We start from the raw sequence: 11,978 nt of genomic DNA on the forward strand, positions 1-11,978 counted from the left end.
GGTTTTGATACCCGTAGTGGGCAGAGCATAGATAGCCCATTGTGTAGCTTTGTGCTTAATTACAAACAAACAAGTTACAAGGCCACATTAGTGCTATTTTGCTCAACATTATTAAGACTTTCCTCCTAGGGGCTTTGAGCGGCCTCTTGTGCTCAGAACAAATCAGGAAATTCACAAATGCTAATGATTTCTTTCAAAGCATGCTAAAATCTATTCAAAAGCAAATTTTTGATTTTTTTTTTAACGTTTCTATGAAATTAAATATAAAAAACTTTATTGAATTAATTTGTTCTTCCATAATAACAAGATAATGATACCAATGTTTAGACATGCACAATAGTTTATTTATATAAAGTTAAAAGTAGAAAAATGTATACTAAAATACGTGTTTCAGTGAAACATACTCCACCATTTTCAGGAAACAAAGTTCCTTTATATACACAGTAAATGTACATCTACAATTAGCATCTTGTATACTGGTGCCACTTACAAAATCAATTACCAGAAATATAATTTTGTGGCTCCTGAATCTAAATCTCTATTCAAAATCATATTTTTTTAAAAAATTTTCACCTGTTTAAGTATTTTTACATTGTCCAAATCAATGACACGTGAAGGGTTTGTTACATGTTCCGCCAAGGCTGAATCGCTTATTTTAAATTTATCAACAGCATTTTTGTTTTTTTTATTCTAAATTTCAAATTTCTAGTTGTCTGCCCAGTATAACTTAAACTGCAACTACATGAAATGTCTTTCTACATTTCTTTTTTCTTTTATGGGTTATCAAATGTAATTGCCTAGTTCTTTATACTACTACTCCCTCTGTGCTTTCCATAATCCATCTAGTGTACAAAAATGACAGTTTTCCAGTTCCCATTTCTACTTTCTGATTGAACAGAAATCCATGGGCATGTAAACAGCTTTTGCCATTGACCTTTGTATTTTAATCTGTTAAAAGATACTACACTGCTGCTACATCTAGGATACAAGTTGTTGCAGTTCACTTTCTGGATGGTCCTGGTGTCCCAAGTTGATGCATATCCTTTTGTTTATGAATGTTATTAAATACAAGGGATATCCCTAATCTGCATACATCTCTATGGTCCAAGGTCTCTTTTATCCTATCCAAAAGTGATCAAGATATGGTAATGACACAATAACTACGAAATGCTAAACAATGTTAAGATGTAGTCACGTGACTTGCTTATTTGCATATTCAAACTCATTTTAATATAACATCCTCAACCATAAGTATAAAATAGCACTGTATGTGCCATTGTTGCTGAATTTTTAAAAAACCAAAATACTCAAAGAGCTACTCTTGATTTAATTTGGATTCAATAAATTCAAGTCAAATAAACTGAATACTGGTATGTGTATTTCCAACTTTTGATCTATTTAAGTTTATACAGATGTTGCAATTAGGTATTACTGCTACATTTGTAGCTTTCCTAATTAATGAGATAGAGGTTATGTAGATATTTTAAGTAAAAAGTATTTTATTATAATACAAGTTTGTTTTTCTTGGCAGAAACATAGTCCAGAGGTGTGTTCAGTCACTCCTAACCCTCCACATATGGGAACTCCACATGGCTGAACTGGCATGAAGTGGTACAAGTTGTATAGTCTTTTGCAAAAGAGAAGCACTAAAAGTTTTTTTTACTCCCTCATGTTGCAATCATCCCATAAATAGGTTAATAATATCCCTCATAATTCATGCACACACACACATATGTTAAATAATGGTATCGTAATTGGTTTACCAGAAGTAAAACGTCTGCAAATCTAACTTGTTTTTTCTATAAAGGTTTTTAAAGGCTGAAATGTTAATTGAAGGATGTGCCAATTATTACAAAAAAATAAAATAATAATAATTTTGTACTCTACGGGACTGAACTTTGGAAAAAAAAAAATTCCCACATCAATTTCATACAACTTGTGTAATTATAGAACCATACATCAGAATTTAAATGGCAGCAAATAATAATGGCACATTTTACTATGTCATCAATGAGTAAATACTGAGCCCATAAAAGTTATTGGTGTAACTGTCATTATGGTTTTGGAGAACAAATAATTAGCCCATTCTCTCTCTGCTTAAGCATTTGGACATTTTAATACCAAATTACTAACTAGCTCTTGGACTGTGAAGTTTTGTGGGTGAAACCTTACGTCTATTTAGGAACTCTCCATATCTGACCCAGTCTTGTACATAGTCAATGGATGGGGGGGTGGCTCTTCCTACAGTGCCAGTGCACATTAGTGGTTTCTTGCATGTAATTTCACCAGTTCTTCTCAAGACTTCACAAGTACAGTCTTTTATTTGTTTAAACAAGTTTATTTACAAAAACGTATTGTATATTTTAAATCAATTGTTTAGTATTCCTCCTTTTTCAAAGTTAATGAGTGACTGATGTTAAAAAACTGTCAAATTCAGAAGTTCCCAGGTCTCTGTCTTACCGTTCTCACTTCACTGATGTGTATCCCTTTCATATTTTACATAAAAACTTTATGCTCACATGAAAGGCTTCAACGTGTTTTTGTGCTGTTAGTCTTTTAAAATACTTATAATCAACACCACCACTACTACACGGTCAAATCTCATGATTATACTAATTTATAATTTTATTGAAATTACCCTTTATAATATACACAGTATACCTTTTAATAAAAAGAGTTTAGTGGGAGGAGGGTAATTCTATGGTTAAAATGCAATGCACCAGTTATTCTGAATGACAATGTTTTGCGACAAAGAAAACGTTTTTTTTTGTGTGTCCTTTTTTTTGGACAGTAAAATGGAAGGTCTGGTAACTAGTAAATGAAAAATTAATATCGCAAAGACTATTTTAAAGTTTATTTATTACTAAATATAAATGATTAATACAATCACATACGAAAAGTTCCTAATTGTAATAAAAACTCTGCTCTCAATTTTCATAAATACTACTGCATAATAGAGCATCTTACAAAAACAAAGACCCCCCCCCCCAGAATTGTAATAGTCATTTAATGGGGACTTTTTGTAACAAAATATTTGTTAAACATCTGTACAAAATGCTATTTGGCTTTTGAAGTAGTGTCATGTGTAGAGAAAGGCACTGAAATCCAAGTGTTGTCTTAGTACACCTGTGAGGATGAATTCAGCATTGTGGACACCTGTAGATAAATGATATGAATATAAATTACTGTAAAATAAAGTTTCAAAGCTAACACCGTCTTATAAAATAGTTGGTGTTAAATTCCTTGGTAATTACTGACTGTCTGATTTTTAAGAGTATCAAGCAACGTTAGCAGCGATGCAAAAAATATTATTTTAAGTTATAAATTGCATTAAACACTTAATATCTAACAAATAATGATGTTTCTTCAATAAGAACAACACATTTAATCATGATGATAGTTACTTTGCTATATTCCTCATCAATACTAATACTTCAATAACTGTTTCAAGTTCTGGTTTTCGTGAAACATTCAATTTTTTTATTCTCGGCACTTGGTGGGTTGTCTTAAACACAGTAAGAATGAAAGTATAAAATTCAATGGTTAACTAAGACTTGTATCACTATTAAAGTTCAGTTGATCGAACAATAGAAATGTTAACTGATACACAATTCTGAATTTTATTGGGGAAGATTATAGGAAATATTTAATAATGGCATGGAGAGAAAAAGCTAACTTACCTATTTTCTTTTGTAGAAAATCCTTACATAGGTGAAGGTCATTGTCACACGTTATCACATAGAAAGTGGTACCAGCCTGAAAGTTTAAAGATACATCAAAACTCATTTACCTGTCTAGTTACAAAGGTACTGTTTGACAGAAAAGATGAGAAAAATAAGTCTAACATTATTTGTCTGGAGGGGGTCATCTGTTTTAACCACTCGCATCATTATACAATAGTGTACTGTGTCAGTCAGTAAACACTAAAATGTTGGAATTTGTACTGTCGTGAATCACGCACTCTATGGGTTACAACACAACATGACCTATGAACTTCAAATATTTGTTAATCTTAATTTTGGTTTTATTTACTCTTAAAACAAAACACTTTCGGAAACCCTGTGGAAATACATGTAGTATATATACACATACATGTGTATGTACGTATATTACACAGCTAGCTTATTACAACATACCAATAAGTGGGAGACTGTCCAGAAACAGAAACACACATTTCTAGATAAAATTTGAATATTATAAAAAATAACTAACAAAAAAGTTTGTTTTTCACAAACTGTACAGAATAGTAGTATTGATTTATTTTACAGTCTCTACTACTAACTATCAAAATATGAATATGTAGATAAATGCTGAAATTAAAATCCTGAGTATACTATTAATTATTCAGATTCATCTATTTAATACTGAACCAAAAAACTCAATTTTTTATGGCATGGTTTCCAATAAATCATCGAAGAGGCAGGTAAAAAAAATGACACTTAACAGCTACAGCTCTTGTAAAAAAAAGTTTAAAATCTATACATTAAAAATACTGAAGATGGCTCTAGTTTTACTGACAACTTAAAATTGTCTTATGTATAAAAATTAGAAAAAGAGGTGTATAAAATAACCAAGATTTAAGACTAAGCACCTGGGCCATAGCTTTGATCTGTCGGTACGTCGGTCTTCTTTTCAATACTACTGTTCCACCACCACACTCTACAATGTCTTTGAGGACCAGTGGAGGTGGGTAGACTCCTGGAGTGATGAAGAACACCATGTTCTATATACGAATATAAAGTTAGATTAGGTAGAATCATAGCTCATATAGTAAATTTTCTAGCTATTGAAAGTTTATCCATATTAAAAAAAACGATCGTGGACCCAGTTTCACTTAACAATTTATTGCAGTAATTATTGAAGTTTGTTCAAGGAAAAGATAGTGATAACTCCATCTTGAAAAAATTATCTTTTTGTGAACCACATAGTTAAAAAAAGTTTTGATTCAAAAATTTAACTACACTATTTAAAGGAGGCCTAATAAGATCACCGATGAAAAGCCAATATTAGTTTCGTATTCAAGTAGGATCTCATTGAAATACACAAGAAAACATGGAATGTTTTGGCACCAGTTTCAGGCCAACGAAAACAAAATGGCAGACACTTACTTTGGAAAGGGTGCTGTTGTGTTAAAAAAAAATATTTTTGCATATGCGAATGATACGATTATAAAAATTCATTTTAGCATCTTTGGCCACTCTGACTATAAAAGTATTTCATGTAGATTATGATTACATTTCAATATATTGACTTTTTACGGTATGAATACCGAAAAAAAAAGGAATCTATTACTGAAAAACGTAAAACAAGTGGGGGGAGGAAAGTGATGATCTTATGACCCCAGATAAAATCAAGTTCAGTTCGTGCATTACAGAACATGCAATGAGAATAAAACAGTCCAAATTCACCTCTTACATAATATTCTCAATAAATTGTTGTTTGCTTCATTATGCTCACATAGGTTTCTTGACCTTTGACTCCCATATTTCAACCCCTCTTTTATTTTTATTGCTTAGATATTTTGATGTATAATGTAGTACTGTGTGGAGATGTATTTCTGTTGAAAAACTAGTTCAAACACTCGAAATTGTGGTAACTTATGAGGAAACTGTATTTTGTTTAATTTTTCACTTTTTTTTTCTTTCTGGAAATAATATTCAGTAGAATCATAATTACATGAAATCCTCCAAATGTAAGAGTGATCAAACATTCCATAATGACTTTTTTTATAATCATCTTATTTGTATATATAAAATACTGTTTGTGCACAACAGCACTCACTCTGGTGGACAAAATGTAAATATCCACCATTTTGTTTCTGTTGACCCCACCGACTTGAAATGCGTGTTAAAATTTTCATTTTATCTACATACTGACTTCAGGTAACTGTTCTTTCTAGTCCTGTTTGTACTTTTAACATATTAAGTATGTAAAACGAGATTCATAAAGTTGGACAAAATAAAACATCGAGCATTAATTTTTCAATGACCTACAAATTGGTGAAATACGAAAATTAACTATAATCCTAACTGTTTAATCAAGCAACAATTCAAGGATTAGAAAAACAGTCTAGAATTACTGGCTATTCCAACCTTGAACAGGGGGCCCCTGCCTCTTCTCTTTAAAGTCTGTTTGATTTTAACACCAAACTGTTTCTCAGTTTCTTGATCTTCTAAAATGTAGGGTTTCTCATCTGAAATGTATGAGAAAATAAAAGCTTATAACAAAGACAACAAACTCAAAATCTATTTTTCAGAAAGTGTTGCGTATGTCACATTCGAACTTGATATTAATTTACTAAATAGCCTTATTTCTGACACCAGGAAATTTCTAATTTGGATTTTAAGTATTTGGTTTCCGATTAAGGTAAAATATTAAAAACATTTTAACATCTATGACTGATAAATAACTATTCATTAAACATCTGATGACAGTCTTGAATAATAAAACATTTAAATTTTATATAATAAAAAAAAATCAGGCTATGTCTAGGGCTAGGGAACATAATGCCAATCTTCTGAACCTTAAAGATACAGTAACATGCTGATCGTCCAATGTGGTCACTCGATTCCGAGAAGTTGGTTGACAACATTAGGCATATCACACAAGTTTTAGACAAAAAAAAACTTGCCACATATAATCTCAATTAGATGCTGCCCTATCCAGTTACAAGAAATCTTGTAAGTTTTGTTGGTGGTATAATAAATTGCTTGCATGTATGCATTAATACAGTAAAGAAACAACACCCCCACAAGACCGGATGTTGTCTTGTCCAGAGTTTACTTACTTGCGAGTTAACTCTGCCTCGAGAAGTTAAGAATAACTAATTATTAAAGTACACAACGGTTTAAAGGTTATCTTTAACGGTTATGAAACCGTATTTTTGCAATTTTGATTGATATTTATAAAACCTCTTACAAAACTAAAATTACTTGTTCACACACCTAGGACATTTTTATTTTACTGCTGTATATCTCCATTTAATAGCTTAGTACAGTTTAAGTTTCTAAGATTTGACCCTCAACCTAGTCTGGACATACCTTAATAATATTATAATATGGGATCAGTCAGAATCACATGACTAAATTGGCCAATCAGTATGTTACTGTATCTTTATGGTTTAAAAAGAGGTGGCAGAATCTTGTATCTCAGCATATATATATATATATTTAAACTAAAGTTGTTGAAAATACAGTAATGCAGAATGATGAATTTGATAAAATATAAAACCTATTACAACTATCACATTATTATTAATATGGAAAAGCCGGGACAGACTACTACCCATTTTTTGGTAACCTTATAACATTCATTGCTTTTCAACCAAGTTAAAAACAAATTCTGAAAAAAAAAGACAATTTTAATTTTAAAAACTTTTAAAATTCATGGACAAAGTATTAAAACGAGAACTAAGTAAAATCCTATGACTTTTTTGATACTTTAACATATTCACTGTGGAATACATATATGGCTTCTTAAGTGTTTTTTTTCTATTCACTACATCAACCCATCAAAGTCAACGCTGTCTAGTAAATCCCTAAAATAATCTAGATTGTCCCCAGCTTTGATGGCAGTGAGATGTTGTTATACATGCCGTTCTGATATCTCAGGTGAAACTGATGCAGAAAAGACACATATAATGATTTCCTGTATTGACAACATATAACAGAATGTTGATGGACACATTAGTATAAAAATTTACGATCCAACACCTCGTACTAGCTGCAATGATCAGAAAAACATTTAGAGCCCATGCATGGGTTGATTTGATTGTCAAGTGATTCCTACAAAGGATATGTTAAAAGGAACAGATTTTTCCCGATTATATAAATTATGAGAAACAAAATAATGTGGTCAACATTTTGACTAAAACACTGACCACTTAATTCTTTTTCACTTATTGAGCATTTCTCTGTATTTTCAAATTCTTCTTAATCACCGTGAGTGGGCTAAATAGCTAGATCAAAAACACCTAAATAGCAGTTACTATTAACCAAAGCGCACTGATTGTAAAACTTTAACACTCACAACAGTGTTTTTCAGGATATCACAGCTCAACCTTTGAACTTTCCAATCCTCAGCCTGACATGTAACCACTGGGACAAATCTGGTCACTTTTTTTTTTTAATAAGATTTTGATTTTGTTTTTTAAAGTTCTGATTAATCACTTAGTAATTAATACTGTCATAATATAAATGGTGGCAAATATTATAAACAAATATTTGAACTTTCTATAGGGGTTTTACATTATAATTGTTTACTAGTACTAGCAGTTGCTTCTTCTTTCTCAACATAGAAATCTTTTCTAATTTCCAAATTGCCTGTAAAAGTAAATAATTTTACCGCATGCTCACCAACAAATCTGTTCTGTCTCTCACTCTCCAGCAGCCAGTCTGACGTCACAACATACCTTACCACATTAATAGCACATAGAAACTTGACTGTTCGAGCAAACTTGTTAATAACCAAGTGGGAGCATTCTTTGGCCGATGGTGCAAGTCGTCCACCCAACTGAATGACAATCTACAAGCACAAACAAAAAGTTCCACTAAACAATTCATACAAATTCAGTTATAGGAATGCAACCAATACACCTATGGTAATATGTACGATAATGTATACAATTCATTGTTACAACACTGCTGTATTTGTTTTCCTTTGTTACCGTTTATGGGTCAGTTTTAACCAGTATGTATCATAGTCTTATAAATGAGATAAACTAACAATGACTTTTAAACTGAAAGTTTCTGAAAAGAGCTACTGTTAAACTATGAAAACTATTCACAAACTTATGACATTAGATCACGGGGTTAAGTCTAAAATACTTTTTTATAGATTTCTAAATTCTACAGTTAGTCACAGTAAGTTACATAGATGATATTTGTGTAAATTAGGACTGTTCTGATGGTGTTGCCACAAATTATAATTGTTTTAGTAAGGGAAGTGGAACTTACGATTGAATTTTTTAAAACTCTTTTATATCATCATTAATCTATATAGTTTTATTTCTTTTTCAAAAAGATACTGAGTAATCATATATCCTACAAAAACTCAAGTGAGATCCGTTTAATAATACATTTCAAATTGAAATTAATCTAAGCGGGATAAAAACTATAGCTTGCATTAGGTTTAGGACATATCTCTGTTTGTAATATTTCATATCTTTTTAAGATTAAAATTACAAAGTAAAGAATTATGTTTCTATTCACAATTTTCAGTTAAAATTACATCATTTTTAATAATTCCAAAAACTGAAAGTTCATAGCTTCCTATTTGAGGATTACCAGAAGGAGAACTATTGTGAAACCTCATTCCTGAGGATAAACCAATTCTGTAACACCAAATACTGTACTCAAATATTTCAACAGAACCCTGTGTTAATCATCAAAATAAGCATGGAACAAAAGGTATAATACTTCTAATTTTTGTGAATAATTACTGAAAAATATAACCATTATAAAAACTGTTACCTATATTCATACTTTTTATAGAATACTACTTAATTGACATATTTAATGAAATAGAAACAGGTTCTTCCTTCTGACACAAAATGCTTAAAACAAAACAGCAATAGCCACTTGCAGACTCAAACTGACGTTTTCAATTATTATAGCTGTATATACGTGCTATTGTTTTAAAGTTTGTACTTTCTCATCAGCATACAAGGATGGTAAGAATGAATTGTAGTATATATAATACAGATTGATTAAAGTTAATACCAATTTCACAGCATAATTCTTATTCCTGAAATCATAACCAAAATCAAGTCAAAACTATATATATACACACACACATAAACCTTACCCTAGAGAGGTGGCCGGTATTTTTAAGAGCAGTAAACATCACATATGGTTTTTCTTCCTCTGGTGGAGGATTATTTGTAGTCAAAGGAATGTTTTCTTCCAACTCAGGTGAGAGCCTGAAATATGTTTGTAAAATGTAAATAAGTTCAACTGGATGATTTTCAAAGCAGAAATAGATTTACAATTAACAAATTTTATCTCCTAAGGCATGGCTGTCAAACTTGTGACTGACGCCATGTTTCATCTGGTATCTGGAGATTGAGTGGATTCACTCAGATATATACATGTTCCAATATTCAAATAGTTACGAAACCTAGAATTCTAGATTGTTAATTAGCAATCCAGTCCACGAGTGGATTGCTACTTTGCAATACTGGTTAGAAGCTGGATCTTGAAATATTTAACAAATGAAAGTCATTCTTAATAAATATAGACAATCTAAAACCATTAAATTATTTTCATAACATCATATTAAATACTTAAAGTTTTTTATTTAGTTTGGTATTGAACTAGATATATTATTATTCTTTTCCATCATTTATGTGAAACCAGTTCCTAGTGAATGAGCTGATGAAATACAGGGTGTCCCAAAACTTGGTTGCCATTGTAACAGTAAGGAAATTAGCATTTCTTTTCTTGTTTCTTTGCAGGAGTTTTTAGATCAGCATTTCTCAACCTTTTCAATATCGGGGACCAGCTCACTGCCTCCCGATACTGTCACAGACCATTAAAATGCAAGTAAAACGAAAAAACATTATAATTTAATTATGAATATTCTGTCAGTTTTTATGAAATCCCATGCACTGCCAAGGTGGTTGTGACGGACTGGCACAGGTCCATGGTCCAATGGTTGAGAAGCACTTTAAGATGATGGTACTTGGTATTAATGAAGGTTTGAACTGAATGTCTTAAATACTATGTTGGTTTCGAGAGCCAACATTTTGAGTACATTCTGTAAGCCTGTATATACGTTCATCATATGGTAATAGATTTCTTGGACACCTTCCAGAAATAGAACCACTCAGTAATTGTTTACATTATTATTTTTAAAAAAATCTCTTATTATCTCTATTCAATGTTTTATCTTTAATATCTTCTCATGATGAACATACACATTTTAAAATGTGTTCACATTTAAAACTAAGTTAGAAATTGCAGAAACATAAAGCACAAAAACAAACATTATATCACCTCTGTTTCTTGATGTCAAGAGTATCACCACTTTCACTTCTTCTTTTCTTATTCTCCAACTAAATATAAAACATAAAAACTAAAATATATACTGAACGTTTCTGAAACAATTCTGACTTTAAAAGTATCTAAAATATTCATGGAATAATATATTTTATTATTTTTATCTTTCACCCACAGAGTACAAAAATCTTTTAACAAAGGTATTCAATACAAACACTGCTTTAAAAATATTTCACTAATTTTTTAAAATTAGAATAATACTTAGAAATGCATCAGCCTTTAAGACAGAGTTTCTGTTTAATTTTGTTCATGTTACTTTTTGAACTTCAAACAGGCATTCACTCTGCTCAGTGACTAAGTATAGGGCAAGAATATTCTTTTATGTCCCGTAGAATGTAATGGTCAATTAAACTTTGTAGCTTAGGCTATTGCTAAAATATGACAATTTCTCCAGCACACTATTATAGTATCATCTTTGTATACAATTACTCTCAAAGCAATAAGTGTATATATATACATGTACAGTTGCTTTTGTTATCTTTTAGTTTGGAAATCCATTGAGAAAATAAAAATATGTAAATAAAACAAGATGTGAAAGACACAATGTGTGTACACATATAAGTACAGAAAGATACAAATAAAAAATTTTGAAGATTATAATAAAAACACTTTTGTTTATCATTTTCTATTGATTTATTTTTTTTGGTTGAATGTTTTGCCTTTAGAAACAAGAACTGTGCATTGTGTCACTTTCAGAATATGGATAAAACATATTATGTTAATAATATATTTTTTACACAGAAGGTTTTTAAATACAATAAAAGTTTGTTTGAGGTTAAGCACAAAGCAACACAATGGGCTATCTGTGCTCTGCCCACCAAGGGTATCGAAACCCGGTTTCCAGCATTGTAAGTTGGCAGACATACTGCTGTGCCACTGGGGGGCTACACAAAAATGCTTTTGTAAAATCTTTTTTGCACA

At 30.9% G+C, this 11,978-nt stretch overlaps 2 protein-coding genes across 2 annotated transcripts in view; one reads left to right on the plus strand and one right to left on the minus strand.

Annotated features, from left to right (window-relative positions):
• Positions 1-2,520, plus strand: part of LOC106466980 (mediator of RNA polymerase II transcription subunit 19-like) — an 11,876-nt gene extending 9,356 nt beyond the window's left edge. The window contains exon 6 of the mRNA XM_013927292.2: positions 1,532-2,520. Within this exon, the coding sequence (XP_013782746.1) occupies positions 1,532-1,597 (66 nt within the window). The 3' untranslated portion in view covers positions 1,598-2,520. The remainder of the gene's footprint in view (positions 1-1,531) is intronic.
• A 319-nt stretch (positions 2,521-2,839) lies between these two features.
• The window catches only part of LOC106466978 (PAX-interacting protein 1-like), a 36,526-nt gene continuing 27,387 nt past the window's right edge, over positions 2,840-11,978 (minus strand). Inside the window, exons 16-22 of the mRNA XM_022395064.1 lie at positions 10,995-11,053; positions 9,805-9,919; positions 8,355-8,523; positions 6,093-6,193; positions 4,592-4,723; positions 3,681-3,756; positions 2,840-3,156 (exon numbers count right to left, since the gene is read on the minus strand). Of these exons, the coding sequence (XP_022250772.1) occupies positions 3,080-3,156; positions 3,681-3,756; positions 4,592-4,723; positions 6,093-6,193; positions 8,355-8,523; positions 9,805-9,919; positions 10,995-11,053 (729 nt within the window). The 3' untranslated portion in view covers positions 2,840-3,079. The remainder of the gene's footprint in view (positions 3,157-3,680; positions 3,757-4,591; positions 4,724-6,092; positions 6,194-8,354; positions 8,524-9,804; positions 9,920-10,994; positions 11,054-11,978) is intronic.

This window comes from Limulus polyphemus, unplaced genomic scaffold (assembly GCF_000517525.1).
Source record: "Limulus polyphemus unplaced genomic scaffold, Limulus_polyphemus-2.1.2 Scaffold2447, whole genome shotgun sequence".
NCBI lineage: Eukaryota > Metazoa > Arthropoda > Merostomata > Xiphosura > Limulidae > Limulus > Limulus polyphemus.